General features: G+C 39.8%; 1 protein-coding gene across 1 annotated transcript; it reads left to right on the forward strand.

The window, feature by feature from the left end:
- The first annotated feature begins 1,812 nt into the window (after positions 1-1,812).
- LOC140478643 (somatostatin-1A-like) lies at positions 1,813-14,799 on the forward strand. Its single transcript, XM_072571859.1, has 2 exons — positions 1,813-1,935; positions 14,602-14,799. The coding sequence occupies exons 1-2, from the start codon at positions 1,813-1,815 to the stop codon at positions 14,797-14,799; spliced, it is 321 nt and encodes a 106-aa protein (XP_072427960.1).
- The last annotated feature ends 5,560 nt before the right edge of the window (positions 14,800-20,359 follow it).

Below are 20,359 nucleotides of genomic sequence, written 5' to 3' on the forward strand. Positions count from 1 at the left end.
CCCAGCAACAGTGAAAGAACAGTAATGTGTTTCCAGTTCAGAATACTGAGTGACTTGGAGTGCAGGTTGCAGGCATTGGTATTTCCATTTGCCTGTTGCCCTTTGCAGATGATAGATTTCAAGGGTTTAAAAGATGCTATCAAAAGGAGTCTTGGAACATCTCTATAAATATAAACATTAGGAGCATAAACAATGTAAGCAGTTAGATATTAGGAATCTAATGGAATGTTAGCTTTTATCTCAAGAGGATTTTAGTGTGATAATATTGAAGTCTTTCTTCTGTTGTATCGGGGCTATATAGGATCCAAATAGACTGCACCTGATGTACATTGACCAGTTCTGGTTTCCTCAGCTTGGGGAGGCTATGATGGCCATATAACGAGTGCAATGAAGGTGCAACAGACTTGCTCCTGGGTGTGGCAGCACTATGCGATGATGAGAGTTTAGGCAAACTGGGTCCATTTTGTCTAGGGTTTCAAAGATTGAGAGGTGACCTGATTGAAACCAATAAAATACTTGAAGTGAAAGTTAAGGTGGATGCAGGTAAAATGTGTCTATCCAAAGGCAGGTTGCACAGTTTACACATAAGTGGAATACTACTTACGAACAAGACAAGAGCAAATTTTTCTTTTAATCAGAAGGCTGTGAAACCTGGAAATTCTGTACCTCAGAGGGATGTGGAAGCGTAATGTTTGACTATGTTTAAAATGAAGATTTATGGATTTCTGTTTACCAGTGGTGTAGGGCTATGAGAATGGGGTGAATAAAAGGCATTGGAATGTTCAATCAGCCATGATCAGATTAAATAGTAGAGTGGGCTTGATCGGCTGAATGGGTTACTCATCTTCCTATGTGTCTAACGAGGCCATTTAGTCCCATGAGGCTGCTCTGGTATTTAATTAGATCATGGATATTCTGCTGTGTTTTCAATTCCATCTATTCCAAATATTTCCATCTATTCCAGATAACATTTCATTCCACAAATGTCTTTGGGAAATTCAAGTACAGTATGTCTAAAGGTTGTCCTTTATCAACATCATGTGCTACCCCTTCAAAGAACTCCAAAATAAATGCCCTCCGCTGATGGAATAATAGGTATGTGTTTGCATGATATGTAGTTAGCGATATTCTGATTAGTGGAGCTGTTATCCTGCGGAATGGCTCTGTTTGCCCAATTTTGGCATTAAGATTACACGGTGAACAAAGCGCTCAGACCCTGTTTATGAGCTTGCCAATAAGGCTACTCTTGTAGCACATGGAACCACAGAAATCTAAATGCACATGTTAAAAATCTTTGACATCATGTTTCTTTTTCAGCAATATACAGAGCAATATCAACATTTCCTGGTTTGCCCATTGTAACTTTCCTTTGGTAAGATAGTAAGACATATGCAGTGCTTAAGAAACTACACTAGGACTTACTAGGTACAACATGTACCTAACCAAAGCGAGGCAGTTATATCTCAACTGTTATCATAACACGATTTGGGCCATAGTGTTATTTGTTTGGTACACTTGTCCCAGATATCAAATTGCCTTCAAATTTTCGAGGTTTTATGGAAAACCGTGCCACAGAAGCACAGTTCGGAAGTTGCTGTTATTAGGTTAATATTTTCCATGAGTTTAAGTAATTGATGCTAATGAGACAGAGAAATGATTTATCGATAAATGGAAAATTTCTGGGACATCACCTCCTGACGTACGATCGCGCTAAGAGCCCGGTTTTAAAAAGCCAGATGGACTGGAGCTGTCCACATCACCAGTGCTGAAACACCGGACATTTCAACCTGCGCTTCTTCGCTCTGTGCAGTGATGTGGTGCAACCGAGTTCACTGCACCCTCGCCCTGCTCTCCATCGCCTTGGCAGTGCTGAATGGGGGCGCCGCTTCCACAGCCGACAGGTATCGAGAAATCCTCGAGACATCCATGGATCAGGTAAGAAATATTCCAACTGTCGTGCTATTCCTAAACTTTTGCTCATAGTTCTGCAAAATATTTCTGTTTGTATCCATTTCAGGTGTATACATGACAAAAAAACAATGGACTCAGCACTGATCCTTGTGGTACACTATGAGTCACAGGCCCCCAGTCCAAAAAGCAACCCCCAACCACCACCCTCTGCCTCTTACTTTCAAGTAATTTTTGAATATAATTGAATAGCTTCCCCAGATCCCACGTCATCAAATGTTTCTAACAAATCTACCATGTGAAACCTTGTCAAAGCTTTACTGAATCCATACAGACAACGTCTAACACTCAGTTTTCATCAATCTTCGTTGTCACCTCTTCAAAAACTCAACAAAGCCATGTTGACTGTCCCTAACCAGCTTTTGAATTTCCAAATGTGTGTAAATCTTGTCCCTCAAAACCCTTGCCAATAGGTTATGCACCACTGATGTAAGGTTCACTGGTCTGTAGTTCCCTGGCTTTTCCTTACACAGCTAAAATGGAAAACATAACTCAATCCTTTCATTCACTTTGGACTACCAGTAGAAATATAGTCAGAATAAGCTTCCAATTTCAGACTTCCAAGTATTCAGGATACTATGCATCAGTTGGTTATAAAACATTTGAAGTCAATAGCATATCATCTGCAAAGCCAGAGGAATAACATCAGACCTTCAAGGTAATGAATAATTCATGTCATGAATATCCTCAAGACTGGGATAAAGGTCTGGATTTTTCTTTTGTTTGCTGTCAGAAATTCATCACGTGAATGATTAAGATTTGCCCATGTGAATTAACATATGGCCATAATACAAGAGGTCTATTGAAATCAATAAAGGGTTTTTTTTAGGACAGAAAGATAAATGCTGTATGTTAGATGATGTATCCATGTTTATGGAAAGACTCACAGCAGCATGCACAGTAGCACAGTAACATTTAAAAACTTCATTGACAAAGATGAGAGAATAGGCATATAGGCGTGTTAAGAACAGAAGAATTCAAACACAAGATGAAGTGTTAGCATTGTTACCTGTACATAATATTCAATGGTCCATACAAGGTAACTATGAGGATGAAAAAAGTAAATTACTTGGTAGATTCTCCAAATCAGTTAAGCCATTTAATAACATATTAATATAATATCAGTATAGAGTTAATGATAAGAAAGTGCAAGCATGTCAGATGTGGGGTAATGAAGGATGAATAAGAGAGTGAGAATGAGGTAGAAACAGATGTACATAATTCACAAAATGAGCCTCCTACTGCTGGATTTGCCAATACTGAAAGACTGTTTTTGGACAGGGTTATTAGGACTGTGCTCTCATAGTTAAAGTTGGATGTGCCCCATTCTTGTCTAAGTCTGTTCTATTGAAAGGGTATTGGCAAGAATAACTAAAAACAAAAGAGATATCAGCTTTTGTTTCACCAAATGGATATATATGTCGATGTTAATCTAATCTTTTAGGTTTGAAAATGGTCTAGCAATGTTCCAAAACCCATAAATCAAGTCTGAATTCATGCAAAAGTTTGTACTTGGATTATGATGCCTTAACTTACAAAAAAACTTTGGAAGAACACAATAGTATTGACAGCCTTATTTGCACAATTATGTTAGCCAATTTAACAATACATCTTGCCAAGAGCAGGTTAATGAAAGCATGGACAACTTACACAGGATGCAATATAGTGTTACCAATGACAGAATTTGATAGTTTTGATAGAATTCCCTATTCCTACAACTAAAATGGAACTCATGAGATTTTGGGGAATGTGGGTTTTCCAGCAAACTTATTTGTCCAATTTTAGCATGATAGCTGGCCCATTGTTAGATGTATTGCAAAAACAGGAAATGGTAATATGGTCAAAGGAATACCAGCAGCTTCTGAGACCTGGAAGCAATTCAAACAAATGACCTTTTGTTGGTCACTGATTACTACTGCAATTTTAGTGACTTGGAGATAGGTGCAGACATATTGCAAGAAGATGAATCAATAACAGAGAAGCCAGAACAGTGTTTTTCTAATAAATTGAATCAGCATCAAAAGAAATATTTTTTGTAGGCAAAGAAACTCTGAGATTTATACTCTTGTTATGGACCAGGTCAGACCCCCCTCAAAATATTTCAAGATAATAGCCCAGGCCCTAACTTTGCAAGTTGTTTTAAGCAGGTGTAACATGGATATTCCAGGAGAGATGCAACTGGCCTAACCATTTAGTTTTAACCAAAACAGAATTTATTTACAAGACTACTAAATGAATCATAAACAAAAGAGAACAGAATGACTTGACCTATCCAAAACCCAACAGATTATCCCAATTTAATGATGATATTCCAAGTAATTGCAACAATCCCATAAACACCCCTTGGCACAAAAGGTAGTATCAAATACAGGCACTTACAGGAGAGAGGTGAGAGAGAGAGAGTACCAGCCTGGACTTGCTTCTATGGGTCCAGCAGCTTTTTTCACACTACTGCTTAAAACCAAACCAAACCAAAGAAAAGCTAAGCTGGGAGAACTGGCCACTCCCCTTTAATTGAACACTTTTTTTTACTTGAAAGCCTTCTGTCTGAGGCAGTATCTGTTAGGTATTATCAAACTGATCCTGAAACCCTTCATTCCAAGAGTTTTTTGGAGTCTGTGCCTTGTACAACCTCTCTGAACAAAGAAACGCCAAAGACAGTGTAACCTTGTTAAAGGAGCAGCAGGAGCAGCATTGTTACACTTTTTCTTAAACTTTGAAGGCTTATGTCAATCATGAGCATTAAACAAATGTCAGAATATGGCAAATGTCTCAATGGCTAGCACTGCTACTTCACAATGCCAGGGATCCAGGTTCGAATCCATCTTTAGGAGACTGTCTGTGTGGAGCTTGCACATTCTCCCTATGATTCTGTGGATTCCTTCCAGGTACTCTCGATTTCTTCCACAGTCCAAAGATGTGCAGGCTTGGTGGATTGGCTGTGCTAAATTACATGTAGTGTCCAGAAATGTGCAGGCTAGGTGGATTAGCCATAGGAAATTTGGAGTTTTGGGGATGGGGTAAGGGGCTGGGTGGGATGTGCTTTGGAGGGTTGGTGTGGACTTGATGGGCCAAATGGCCTGTTTTCACATTGCAGGGATTCTATGACAATCATTTGGTCCTTGAAGGGAAGATTAAAAATCTAAAATTTTAAGCTGTTGTGGTGGTGTTTGCTAATGCACTTCATCGCATAAAACATGTTCATTTTGCTGAAAAAGGTAATGCCATTGCTGATGCATTATCAACAATGTAATGATGTGGATTAGCTTGTGAAGGGTCACCTTTAAGGGTCCACTTTAAAGTTTCTTGCTGATGAGACATGGCTGAACTTGTTATTGTTTTCAGCAATCATCTATATTTATTTGATACCATCTTCTTCAGTTAATGAGACCCTTAAACAAATTGCTATCACAACTCACTTACTTTGTAGTGTATGTTGCTTAAACTCATGTATTCAAAAGCTTTGTTGGATGTATTTCTCTCTGACACCTTAAAGTTTGTTTCTGGAGCTTTTCTCTTTCTATCTTCCAAGTCACATCTTGCCTGCTGTTCCGACTGTTTTGGAAATTGATAAACTGCACTGCTAATATTAAAAGTCTTTTCTCTCCAAATGACCCACCTCTTTGGAAAGAAACTTACACACTCACTGACCTTCAGAATGGTTCTGTCTATCTAAAATAACTGGTTTCTGTGTCTGTTTCCATATGTCATAAGATAGCTTGTTGCTAGACAACAGTGCACATTTAGTTTCCTGTCTTCGACCTTTTTTTTAAAAGTGTTAAACTATTTAAAGACCTCATATAAATGCATGTAAATGTATTTTTAGACAACTCTAACCACGTCCAGAACTAGATGAAAATTAAACTAGTGTCCTTTCCTTCTTAATCTACACAGTATTGAAACACAAACCAAACTTAAAGCAATATATGTTCCTCTCCACTTCAGAACATTGGTGAGAAAGTTGGGAAAATAAATTAAAAATGGAATAAGTCAGATTCTTGATGTTGTGACAAAGGGAGGGAATTGAGCCCAATGGAAGTAGATGGAAGAACAGTTAGCAGCAATGCAGGTTCAGGACAGGTGTCTCCAGTGAATGAGTTGGAAGGGCAGAGGGCATGGAGTGTTGGCAGTTTCAGAAAATGAAGTAGGTGCGAACCACTGAATAGTCAGGATGTTTCAAAGTAGTTAGAACTGTAGGTGAGATGTGTGCACAGGGGCAGAGTTAGGGTGAGTGATGTCCCTGGGAGTGGGAGTTAACAGCAGGAAGGCATGGCACTTACCTTTGTGGATCATAGAGGATCATGAAACTCTGGACACAGAACTGAGCTGGGCTGCTATCTCAATCCAGGTTGGGTGTAATTAGTGGTTTGGCCTCCTTTGCCACTCAATCGGATATTACTCTGCTCTTCTCCCCACCACCCTTTCCACCAACATCTCCCAGTCCCTGTTGCTGGAGCAATGACTGAACCTGCCTATAAGGGTCATTTCCTTCAGAGTAATAGTGAAGGACTGAAGTGACAGGGCCATACTTTACCTGCAACATCTTTAATGGTGTGCAGCTGGTGTTTCAATATCATGCTGGCTACATGAATTTTGCAAGGTCCTAGCAGCCGTGATAGCAGCAATCACTTTGAGCTCTCCTGCCACATGCTTCCATTACACTGGTGCTGTGCAGATCAGTTGCATTATTAGTGAACTGAAGAATGAAAGATTGTATAAAAAAAGTCACCATGGGCCTTGTGGACTTGGTGCCATGAATTCCTTGGGCAACTATCTGTGTGGAGTGTGCACATTGTCCCTGTGTCTGCATTGGTTTCCTTCCACATTCCAAAGATGTACAGATTAGGTGGATTGACCATGTCAGATTGCCAATATTGTCCGGGGATGTGCAGGCCAGGTGTATTGGCCATGGGAAGTGAAGAGTTGTAGGGTAGAGAGTGGGTCTGGGTGAGATGGTCTTTGGAGGGTCAGTGTGAATTTGATGGGCTGAATGGCCTGCTTGTGCACTGTAGGGATTCTATGATGTATCGATCCATCACTGCTTTTAAAAATATTCAAGCACATTATTTCCAAAATCTTTTCAGGAAGAGAATTCCAAAAACGCATCACTCCCTGGAAGGACAAATAGATCTCCTGTTAAATTTGTTTAAAAATTATGTCAATTTCTCTTGTACCTCCACACAACGATGTCCTTGATCCCTTGATGTGTTTAAGTAAACCTGTCTCCAAAAACTTACTATCATTCCTAAGAATAATGCAATACTCCAGCTGAGGCCTAACTAATATTTTATAAAGTTTAAAGTGTTTTATACTCTTGTTTCCCTTTTGATAAGGCAAAGGGAAACTTTATGTTTTCTTCTTAGCCATCTCAAATTGCCTTGCCTTCTCCCAACTTTTATGTACCTACATCCACTGGAGTTTGTGCAGCTGAAATTGTATAATTTGTTTTATATTATCCTCCTTGTCTGTCCTGCCAAATTATTTCACACCTCTTCTTGTTAAAGTGCACTTGTCTGTCATCCGTCTGGCCATTTCCTCAATGTGTTCAAACTTCTCCTTAGTGTTCGCTACATTTTGGAATGTTATGTCACCTATACACTTTTGAAATGCTGCCTTGAATACCCTTAAATAAAACAAAGAACTCTGAAATCTGAAAGAAAAAGAGTAATTGCTGGAAAAATTCAGCAGGACTGGCAGCATCCATAGACAGAAAGCACAGTTAATGTTTCTTACCCAGTGACCCTTGTATACCTTGACAAACGCATTCATATTTATGATGAAGAGCAATGCCCGATTCCCAACTCCTGGAGGACTGGCACTGTAGAGCTCCATCCATTTGAAAAGAAATAATTACAGCACAACAAAGTAAGAAACAAAGACCATTGAGTTCTCACCTTGTATATATGCTATCTGGAGCAGCTAGTGATCGTTGGGAAAGTGAAATGTCAGCATTCAGTCTGCGCATATGTCAAGTGCCATTTATTCAGCTCTGTCCACTTACTGAAGTATTTGGTAAATAAATTGAAGAAATAAATGTCAAAGCTGTTCTTAGTCACTCAACTGCTGGACCAATTAAAGCAAATATTTGATTTTTTTGGTCATACTCTGAATCAAAGCACTTTTTTGAGTTGAAACAGTGATTCACTTGTACTTCTAACAATTTAGAATACTCTATTCACTGCACTGAAGTAACCCAATAAATGAGTTCATGAATATTTTCCTCCTTTACCCAAAGCAAGGGTTGTGCTGTATTAAGTTGGTTCTGTGCACCTTTCATTTTTACATTTTTTATTCTGCTATGTGTGCACCCTGCAACATACACACTCTGCATAGTGTATGCCCTGAAATGTGTGTGAAAATTATAGCCCATCTTTTACATTCAACACCACTGAAAGCATTAATTTAAACATCTGCTCTCTGTTCTCTGTGAACAACCTTTTCAGCAACTGATCTCTGAGGTTTATGACTCATATTTCACCTGTTTACAATGTATCAGAGAGGCATAGAATCATTGTGGTAACGTGGAAGGCCATTTGCACGAGGCAAGTTTACTGTACATCACATGACATGTAAAAGAATGTGTGCTTTCAAGAAGCTGTAAAACAGCTTCAGGAGGTTTTGGACTGGCTTAGTGATTGGGTAAGTGCATGCAGATAGAATGTAATGTGGAAAAAATGTGAGGTTTGAACCCTGACAGGATGCACAGATGTGGAATGTACTGATGCACAGACAGGCATGGATGTGCTTGTCAATAAGTTACTGAAGGCTAACATGCAGGCGAGGCGAGTAATTGGGAGGCTAATGGAATGTTAGCCTCTATTGCAAGAGGATTTGAGTACAGGAGTAGTGAAATCTTGTTTCAATTATTCAAGAGCTTGGTAAAGCTGCACCAGGAGAATTATATGCAATTTTGCTCACCTTTTGCCAGTAAATACATTATTGAATAGAACCATGATCTCCAACATGTAGATCACAATTGACTAGTTCATTGCATTGACTCTGGCAGTCTCTCTCATCAACCACCTTCCCTTGCTGCATGACTGCTGCTTCTAGAAGCTATCGGGCTGGACAAGAATGTTTGCTCTTAGCAGGCTTTGCCAACTTATTGCATTTTTACTTAGTTCAGCCCAGTTTTCTTATGATAATGAAAACAAAAGAATAAGACATACTGTAGGACTGATGTATGAAACTGGTGTTTTACAGTGCTAGAAACATGAGAGGTTATTGAACCTATTATGTCCATGTAGACTTCAGCAAGAGCAGCTCAGCTAGTCACGTTTCTCTGTTCTCTATAGAACTGCAACATTTTTCCTTCACCTGCTTATCTAATAGGTTTGTGCAGGGTGAAGAAATATTATGGAAAATGGTATTGTGCCCCACATCCATTATCCAATGCAAGCTGCTCAGGGCCACCCAAAACAAATTGCAATCCTATAGTCTCCTCGCATGGCTCCAACTTTGTAAAGTGCTAGCAACCTTTTGGATATTCCAAAAATGTGGATTCTGAGCTCAACCTGCAGTGTGATCAGTGACAGAGTGACAGTACAACTACAAGGTGAAGTAATAATGATGAGTGATGAACCTGGAGCATCTAAAAAGAAACAAACATATTTCACAGATGGTGAAGTAGTCGAAGAAGTAATGACTGGGTCTATTGCCTCTTTATTCAAAGATATGATGAAAATGAATTAATAATACTTGCAACACAATGCGTGTTACTTGGTGTTTCTGCAATAGCAAGAAGAGTCTTTGACCAAAGACATTTTTCAGCAACCTCAGCAGGACCTGAAAGACTGTGAATGCTTCTCACTGCAGTTCAATGAAACCACTGATATGATTGACACAGCCCGGCTAATTCTTTTTGTGTGCAAGATGATTAAGGGCACAACAAATAAAGAGCATCTTTTCATCCTTCTTCCCCTTAAGGAGAAAACAAGAGATGATGATATCCACATTAAATTCTCAAGTTCATGCTTGAGAAAAAAATTCCAATTAAGAAAATAATTTCTATCACAACTGATGGTGCATCAACCGCGCTTGGTACAAATATGAACTTTATTTCAGTTTGCATAATTGATCCCAATTTCCCTTCTTTTCTCAATTGTTACTGGATAACCCACCAGCAAGCAGTAGCGAGTAACGTTATGAACTTTTCTCCCACAATGAAAGTTGTTGTTAAGATTGTAAACTCAATTCAAGCAAGAACCATTCAACACCACTTGTTTTAAGTCCTTGTGAGGAAAGGTTGAGTAGATTGGGTCTATACTCATTAGAATATGGAAGAATGAGAGGTGACCTCGCTTAAACATGCAAGATTCTTTGGGGACTTGCCGGGATGGATGCAGAAAGGCTCTTTCTCCATATGGGAGAATCTCTGACCTGAGGACATAACCTCAGAATAGGGGGTTTACATTCAGGACAGACATGAGGAGGAAATTCTTATCTCAGAAGGTTACAAGCCTGTGGAATTCTTTACCACATATAGGAGTTGAGGCTGGGTTATTAGATATTTTCAAGGCTGAGAGATAGAGATTTTAATCTTTAAAGGAATCAAGTCCTATAATAAAAAGGCAGGAAAGGGCAGTTGAGGATTATCAGACCAGCCATGATATCATTGAATGTCAGAGCAGACTTGATGGGCTGAGTGGCATGAAATAAGAACAAATAAGAATTGCGTTCTTATATTGTGTGGCCTTAGTTGTTACTCAGTTAATTTGATGTTCTCTATTGTGAACTATTCCTTCATGTTGAAGTGAGGTAGTTAATTCCTGCAATGATTTTTTTTTGATCTGATGCTTGAAATCACCACTTTTCTTAACTTAAGGAATGAAATGTGCAGTGAGCTGACAGATATTGCTCACTTCAGGTTCCTTACAGACAAAAGGTCAAAACTGAGCAAGCTGAACTGTGAACTGCAGGGAAAGGACAGAGACTTAGCAACATGTGATCAGTGCTGTGAATGTATTCAAACTGAAACTAGGTCTGTGGTCCTCCCAATTAAAATTAAAATGCTGCAAAACATTGTGAGTTTGGAATGAAATATGATGGAACAAATTGTCATGTATTTCTCAAATCCATTCCTTCAAGTTGACATTGGTGTGTTGGCTAGCTGTTCCATCAGGTGTTGAATTATAAAGCCGTGGAGTTAAAATGGATAGAATTACAATACAAAATGATAATGAGCTGAATGTAAGATTAAGGAAAAACTATTTTTGGGGACTCATAAGCAGTGAAAATAATCAGTCCAATCATCTAGTGCTTTTAAAGTGAAAGTTTATTTTGACTCCGGCATAGTGGGTCAGTGGTTAGAATTGCTATCTCACAGAGACAGGAACCCATGTTTGATTCCACCCTCGCGTAATTAACCGTGGTTTGCACATTCTCATTGTGTCTGCATGGGTTTCCTCCTGGTGCTCTGGTGTCATCCCATAGTCCAATAATACGCAGGCTAGGTGGACTAGCCATATGAAAAACATGCAGTGATCTGGGTGGGATGCTCTTCAGACTGGTATTGTGGACTCAGTGAGCTGAATGGCCTGCTTCCACATTGTATGGATTCTGTTATGACATGGGGTAAACTGTCCTGCTTAATTTAAAACCAGCAACACAGAAAAGATTTATCCTGTGCAGTAACCTATGAAAATTCTATAAGCCAAGAACTAGCTAAAATAAAAATTAATAACTTTCTTTCTTAAAGTATAAAAGAGAATAATTAACTAACAACTATGTACAACTCCTTCCTCTAACCTATCTTTTACCTTCCCTTCTATGATACTAGCCCAACAAACGTCCCAATTGTGATTTATAAAACAAAGCTTCTCATCTCAAAACCAGGCAGCTATCGGTTCTTCTCTGTATTTCAGTCTTCTTCTTGAGGATTCTGCTTCACAGGTTACTGATTGTTAAAGGTACCTTTAAGAGAGCTATTTTTCGGGCAGTCTTTTTACATGCTGGTGGCTTGGCAGTTCTCCACTTAACTGTTCAATTTTCCTGGTCTTATATACACAAAGCATCGGATTGTGTCATTGGCTTTTAAGATTATCAATATATTAAATTCAAACTGGATTGGAGTTTGGCATTTTTCAGGGTATACTTTAAACTGATAGGGCTAATTCAAATCTGTTTTGTTGTTTCCAGGCAACCAGCTAATCGAATTGTTTGACCAAATGTTACATGATTTCTTTTTCAGAACACTTGGTTCTATCAGGTAATTCTGTTGCTTTAAATTCCCTCAAAGGCACAGTACACCCATGTCTTCATAACAATTCTATGACCTCTGTGAGATAGCATTAATCCCAACTGAAGATAATTAAGTCCTCTAAGTATTGCACCCACATCACATACCTATTTGATGGGCTGTGTACAATAGTCTTCTAGGCATTGGCAGATAATGTGCAGTCACAGGTATCACACTGAGACACACTGAATAGAGGATAAAATAAAAACTTCTATAACTTAGTTTTAGATTTATGTGGCATTAAAAATAAACTATTTATTCCGTACTTTCTGAGGATAGATCCAGGCTTGCACTTAAATTCATAAAATGATTTTGCATTTAAAACCTTTGGTCACCACTGCCATAGAGGGAATGCAGCAAATGTTCAGCCGACTTGTTCCTGGGATAACAGGTTAGGCAAACTGGGACTGTATTCATGAGTTTCAAAGAATGAAAGATGATCTCATTGACACCTACAAAAAAACTTGAAGGACTAGACAAGGTATGATGTTTCCCCTAGTTGGGGAGTCTAGAACCAACCGACACAGTTTAAAAATAAGTGGGATGCCATCTAGGCCTGAGCTGAGAAGATTTCTTTTACTTAGAGTGTTGTGAGCATTTTGAATTCTCTACCACAAATGGCTTTGAGTATGTTTAAGGTAGAGATTAATAGATTTCTGATCAGGAATGGTGTGCAGAGTTATAGAGATGGGATGAGTAAAAGAAATTGAAGTGTTCAGTCAGTTTTGATCATATTGAATGAGCTGTATGCCCTCCTTCTGTTCCTAGATTCCTATATTCATTAAGATATGATCAGTTTAGTTACAAAGAATCTTGGGTGTTTTATAGTATATTTTTCAATCTCTCAATTTGTCATCTGTTGGATGTATAAAAGTGTATTGTAACATCTGCTAATAAAGAAGATGAGCCATGACAGTTTAATGAGATATCAGGATGCTGTAAGCTTTAATTAACTCTCTGCATCTGCTCCACCCTCTGACATGGGATCAAATGAAGAGTCACTGTGGGATCTCACTGTGCAGCTCACCGCGACTATTTAGAGAAGCTTTGTAATATTCCCAGCCCTTAGACACAGGCCTAGGTTCAGTGTACATGAATTACAGACATCAGTGTTGAAATGATTATTGACCAGCAGTAGTTGTGATGTTTTTGAGTCAATCCTTTATTTCTGTGGCAATTTAGCACATAATGCTTGCACTAGCTCTCTGAAAGAGTTGGCCAATTAACCTGACACCCCTGCTTTTCTGGCATAGACCTGCAAATGTGTCCTTTTCAAATATTCATCCAAATCACTTAAAAAGTTCTAGTTTAATCTCCTTCCATACCCTTCTGGGTAGCCTACTCTAGATAATTGTAACTCACTGCACTAAAAGATTGCATTGTTTAAAAATTATTGGCACTTTTAAAAATATTGCTCATAGGATGTTAGATTCCATGGTAAAGGCAGAAGTTGTGATCCTTCTCTAGGGGAATTAGGAATGGGCTATAAATGCTTACCGAGCTAGGATCACCCATGTCCCATGAAGGAAAAATTTTTTAAATTGCTGCTGAGATGGTGGGGGTGAGCTACCTCTTGAACCACTGCAGTCCTTGGGTGGTAGATACACCAACAGCACTGTTTGGGAGAGAGTACCAGGGTATTCATTCAGGTATAGTGAAGGCATGCCAACATAAGGAGATGTACTAGTACTGTGGTAATGTCACTGAACGTATGAACTAGAGGCCCAATCTAATGATCTGGGGACATGATTAAAATCTCAACGTGGCAGGAGAAAGCATTTAAATTTAATGAACAAATTAAATATTTGAAAGAAAGTCCCTGTAATGATGACTTTGAAACTAAAACCTGTCATGTTTATTTATACCCTCTTTAATGGTTAAGGCTTAACTGTTATCTGAAATGGCCTAGCAAGCCAATCAGCTCAGAGAGTCATACAGCACGAAAACAGGCCTTTCAGTCCGGCCAGTCCATGTTCCCAAGTTAAATTAGTGCATTTGGACCATATCCCTCCAAACATTTCTTATTCATGTACTTATCGAAATGTCTTTTAAACATTGTAACTGTATCTGCATTCAGCACTTCCTCTGGAAGTTCATTCCACACACAAACCACTCTCTGTGTAAAGTAATTGTCCCTCATGTATTTTTTAATTTTCCTCCTTTCACCTTTAAAATGAGTTCCCTAGTCTTGAAATTCCCCACCCTAGGGAAAAAGCATCTGCCATTCACCTTATCTATATCCCTCACTCCTCAATTTTCCATGCTCCAGTGAAAAAAAAGCTTTTGGGCAATTAGGGACATGTAACAAATGCTGACCTTGCCAGTAGTGCCAGTAATTCAGTAATGACGAATTTTCACATTTCAATTTCTGACGAACTTTACTTGTTTCCTTGTAGGACCTTCTGAAAGACAAAATGATCCAGCTTTTACATGTGGTAGCGGATGCAGACAAGGATGTTGTGGAAGTGGATGATTCTAAAGTTGAGATTCCACCAGATAACGAGATTCCAATGAAATTCCAACATCGTCAACTGGGAACAAGAATGCGGAAAAACTGCAAGAATTTCTTCTGGAAGAGCTATGCTTTATGCTAACACATTGTACTCCATTGTATGCACTGAGCCCTCTCCACTCTATCTCACTAACCTATACCCTGCCACACTGCTCTTAACCGCACTATACCGCAGTGACTCCATCCCACTGCACACTACTATGCTGCACGATACAACATTATAAACACTGTAGCACATTGTATCCCTTTGTACCACATTGTTACACACTGTAGACCACTGTACTCCACTGTAAAGTACAGAGTTTTTCACACTATACTCCTCTGTACTACTGTGTATTCCAATGGGCTCATCCCATTGATACCATTGTAATCCGACAATAGTTGCAATTAATCTGCAATACAACTGAAGCTTTACTTTCATCTATTAATTTAGCACATCCTTTATTTTTTGTACTTTTTGTACAACTGTACTGAAAGTCATTGTGTAACTCTTTAAGCATGATGCAATAAAAATCATTTCAAATTTGAAGATCATGCTACAGTTTCTGTCTAATTTTCATATACTTCTAACAACCTGGTGAAATTTATCATCCTGAGAATCCAGAGATTGTGGCCTTACCGAGAATTTAGTTATAGGCACACTAAGATGACAATTCCACACAATACTGAGGGATATTGCATTGTCATGGGTGTAATCTTTCTGACAGTCTGATAAGCATGGAAATGACACAGCACCAGTTGAAGATGACAAGAGAATTAATGGTAGAGCCTGAGGAATGTTGTTGAACACAGGGACCATGGGTGCAGGTTCATAGCTCCTTGAAAGTGGCATCACATGTAGACATGGTGATTAAGAATGTCTTTGGCATATTTGACTTCATTGGTCAGAGAACTGAGTATAGGAGTCAGAATATCATCTTGCAGCTTTACAAGACATTGGTGAGGCCGCCTTGGAATACTGCATTCAATTCTGGTCTCATTGCTAGGAAAGATGTTGCTAAACTAGAAAGAGTACAGAGAAAATTTACAAGGATGTTGCCAGGACTGGAGAATTTAAGTAATAAGACGAGGCTGGATAGGCTGGGATTCTTTTTCCTGGAGCACTGGAAGCTGAGGGGTGATCTTATAGAGGTTTGTAAGATCATGACATTCATAGATAAGTTGAAATGCCGAGGTCATTATCCAAGGGGAGGGGAATCCAAACCTTAATCCAAAGATTAAGGTGAGATGGGAAAGATGTAAAAGAAACCTAAGGGGCGATTTTTTCCCACAGAGGGCAGTGCATGCATGAAATGAGTTGTCAGAGAAAATACTAGAGGTGAGTACAATTAAAAAGTTTAAAAGGCATCTGGATGGGCACATGAATAGGAAGAGCTGAGAGTGACATGGGCCAAGAATTGGCAAATGGGACAGCTTAAGTTTGGGATACCTGGTCAGCATGGACAAGTTGGATCTAAGGGTCTGTTGCTGTGCTCTATGACTCTATGACTCTATGTTTGTCATATTCTTAAAAACCATATCTAAAAGCAATTACACTAGGCATTGATTAATTTGCTGTTTGTGTGGTCTTGTCTTGTCACAACTGGCTGCTGCATTATAACAGTTTGAACTTCAAAGATCTAAAGATTCACCTGTCCTCAACTTGTCAGATACTAACTTACAAACATATGAAATAGGAACAGAAAGGTATCATTCGACTGTTGAGCCATCTGCACTGTTAAATAACATCATGGCTGATCTGTTTGTGTTTTGAATTTCACATTCCCAACTCTTCCCAACAAACCTTGATTACCGTGCATTATTTCTGGATACCCCCAGTAATTATCCCATCTCCTTCTGTCATTCACCTAGTTTCACACAAAACCAAAAACTCACATTCCAAACAATAAAACCATATACAGATCTAACTAATGAATTCTGAAATGTGCGCCTGAAATAGATGCCTCAGTGAAGTCTTGATTTAATGAATGTCAAATCAACAATGTGAAGCTCATTCTGCACACTTCATACTAAAGCAAAATAAAATGGATGCTGAAACTCTTGGATAAGGGCAAAACTGTTGGCAAAACACAACCCATAAGATAGGGCCTGTCAAGAAAGAAACAGAGTTAACATTTAATCTGAAAATTGACTCTATTTTTCTCCATGGGTATTCCTGACCTGCTAAGTTTTTCCAAAATCTTATGTAGGGAGTCAAGAAAAAAAAATGCTTGTGCATTAACAGACACCTTTGTATCCTCTCTAGCCACAGGTAAGGCCAGAGAGGACTGGAGATTATCCAATGTTGGACCACTGTTTAAAAGTAGCAGAGGTAATCCTGGAAATTACAGGGCTGTAAGTAGTAGAGAGATTATTGGAAAATATCCTCACTACAATATCTATATGCTTTTAGAAGCAAATTGACTGAAACGGACTGATAAGCTAGAAGAGATATCTGTTAGGAAGGAAGATGTGTTGGACATTTTGAACAACTTGAGGATAGACAAGTCCCCCGGGCCTGACGGGATATATCCTAGGATTATGTGGGAAGCAAGAGAGGAAATTGCAGTACCGTTGGCAATGATCTTCTCGTCTTCACTGGCAACGGGGGTGGTACCAGGGGACTGGAGAGTAGCGAATGTTGTGCCCCTGTTCAAAAAAGGGAATAGGGATAACCCCGGGAATTACAGGCCAGTTAGTCTTACTTCTGTGGTAGGCAAAGTAATGGAAAGGGTACTGAGGGATAGGATTTACGAGTATCTGGAACGGCACTGCTTGATTAGGGACAGCCAGCACGGATTTGTGAAGGGTAGGTCTTGCCTTACAAGTCTTATTGAATTCTTCGAGGAGGTGACCAAGCATGTGGATGAGGGTAGAGCAGTGGATGTAGTGTACATGGATTTTAGTAAGGCATTTGATAAGGTTCCCCATGGTAGGCTTATGCGGAAAGTCAGGAGGCATGGGATAGAGGGAAATTTGGCCAATTGGATAGAAAACTGGCTAACCGGTCGAAGTCAGAGAGTGGTAGTAGATGGTAAATATTCAGCATGGAGTCCAGTTACAAGTGGAGTTCCGCAGGGATCAGTTCTGGGTCCTCTGCTGTTTGTAATTTTTATTAATGACTTAGATGAGGGAGTCGAAGGGTGGGTCAGTAAATTTGCAGATGATAAAAAGATAGGTGGAGTTGTGGACAGTGAGGAGGGCTGTTGTCGGCTGCAGAGGGACTTAGATATGATGCAGAGCTGGGCTGAGGAGTGGCAGATGGAGTTCAACTCTGCCAAGTGTGAAGTTGTCCATTTTGGAAGAACAAATAAGAATGCGGAATACAGGGTTAATGGTAGGGTTCTTGGTCAGGTGGAGGAACAGAGGGATCTTGGGGTCTATGTACATAGATCTTTGAAGGTTGCCACTCAGGTGGATAGAGTTTGTAAGAAGGCCTATGGAGTATTATCGTTCATTAGCAGAGGGATTGAATTCAAGAGTCGTGAGGTGATGTTGCAGCTGTACAGGACTTTGGTTAGGCCACATTTGGAGTACTGTGTGCAGTTCTGGTCGCCTCACTTTAGGAAAGATGTGGAAGCTTTGGAGAGGGTGCAGAGAAGATTTACCAGGATGTTGCCTGGAATGGAGAGTAGGTCGTACGAGGATAGGTTGAGAGTTCTCGGCCTTTTCTCGTTGGAACGGCGAAGGATGAGGGGTGACTTGATAGAGGTTTATAAGATGATCAGAGGAATAGATAGAGTAGACAGTCAGAAACTTTTTCCCCGGGTACAACAGAGTGTTACAAGGGGACATAAATTTAAGGTGAAGGGTGGAAGGTATAGGGGAGATGTCAGGGGTGGGTTCTTCACCCAGAGAGTGGTGGGGGCATGGAATGCGCTGCCCGTGGGAGTGGTAGAGTCAGATTCATTGGCGACCTTTAAGCGGCATTTGGATAGGTACATGGATGGGTGCTTAATCTAGGATAGAAGTTCGGCACAACATCGTGGGCCGAAGGGCCTGTTCTGTGCTGTATTGTTCTATGTTCTATGTTCTATGTTCTATTAGCGATAGCATGGTTTTGTGTGGGGGAGATTGTGCTTTACTAAGTTGATCGAATTTTTTTGATGAGGCGATGAAGATAATTGATGAGGGAAAAGTGGTTTACTTTGTCTGCATGGACTTTGGTAAAGCCTTTGACATGGTCCCTCATGGCAGATAGCACAAAAGATGAAGTCACATGGTATCTTGGTGAGCTGGCAAGATGGATACAGAACTGGCTCAGTCATAGGAGACAGAGGGTAGTGGTGAAAGAATACTTTACAGAATGGAGGGCTGTGACTAGTGGTGTTCCACAGGGATCAGTGCTGGGAGTCTGCTGTTAGTGATCTACATAAATGATTTGGAGGAAAATATAGCTGGTCTGATTAGTAGATTTGCAGATGATACAAAGATTGATGGAGTTGCATATAGTAAGGAGAATTGTCAGAAGATACAGCAGGATATAGATCAATGGAAGGCATGGGCACAAAAAGAGCAAATGAAGTTTAAGTCAGACAAATGTGAGGTGATGTATTTTAGAAGGTCAAGTACAGATGGAAATTACACAGTCAATGGCAGAACTCTTAGGTGTATTAATATGCAGTGGTTGCACAGATCACAGTGTAGGTGGTTAAAGTAGTAAAAAAGGCCTATGGCATGGTTGCCTTCATAGGAAGGGGCACTGACTATAAGGATAGGTGAGTTATGCTGCAGCTTTATTAAACTTTTGTTCGGTCACTCTTGGAATATTGCATACAGTTCTGGTCCTCTCACTGCTAGAAGAATATGGATGGTTTGGAGATGATACAGAAAAGTTGTACCAGGATGTTGCCTGATAGGGGGGATTTCAGCTATGAAGAAAGGTTGGATAGACTGGATTTGTTTTCACTGGAATGCAGGAGATTGGGCGGTGACCTAATAGAAGTTTATAAGATTGTGAATGGCATGATTAGAGTGGAAAGTATAAGGCTTTTTCCCAGAGTGGAGGGGTCAATAAACAGGTTAAATGTACAAGGAGGGATGTTTAAAAAAGATGTGTGAGGCAAGTTTTTCACACAATGAGTGTTGAGTGCCGAGAACATGTTGCCAGGTGGTGGAAGCAGACACAATAGTAACATTCAAGAAGCACCTGGACAAATACATGAATAGGAAGGAAATAGATGGATAAGGATCCTGTAAGTGAAGCCCGTTTTAGTATAGAAGGGCAAAGTATGGCAGCATAGGCTTGGAGAGCTGAAGGGCCTGCTCCTGTGTTGTATTGTTCTTTGTTCGAAGATGAGGTAATGGGGAAAGGACATAGGAAAGTATTCGGTCATATCTTGCACCTTTCTACCACCAGAGCTATTTTTGCAGCAGCAGACATGATATCAAATTAAACATCTGCCCAAAGACCAACTGAATAATTGGTCAATTAAGGGGTGTGGAAGGGGGAGGGGTTTGGAAAGGATTCTGTGGGGCGAGATGATCCACTTAAATCTGGCAGTCTTAACATCAGGATCTGGGATTAGGCGCCAGCTATGCATAACTCATCTGATCATCATCACAGGTGCGCCATCAATGCATCCTCATGCACTGGGAACACAGGCACAAATAGCCATCCTAAGTGGAGTGTGGCTGGACTGCCAACCCTTTGATTTGACCAG

The sequence above is a fragment of the Chiloscyllium punctatum genome, chromosome 6, assembly GCF_047496795.1.
Source record: "Chiloscyllium punctatum isolate Juve2018m chromosome 6, sChiPun1.3, whole genome shotgun sequence".
In the NCBI taxonomy this organism is placed as follows: Eukaryota; Metazoa; Chordata; class Chondrichthyes; order Orectolobiformes; family Hemiscylliidae; genus Chiloscyllium; species Chiloscyllium punctatum.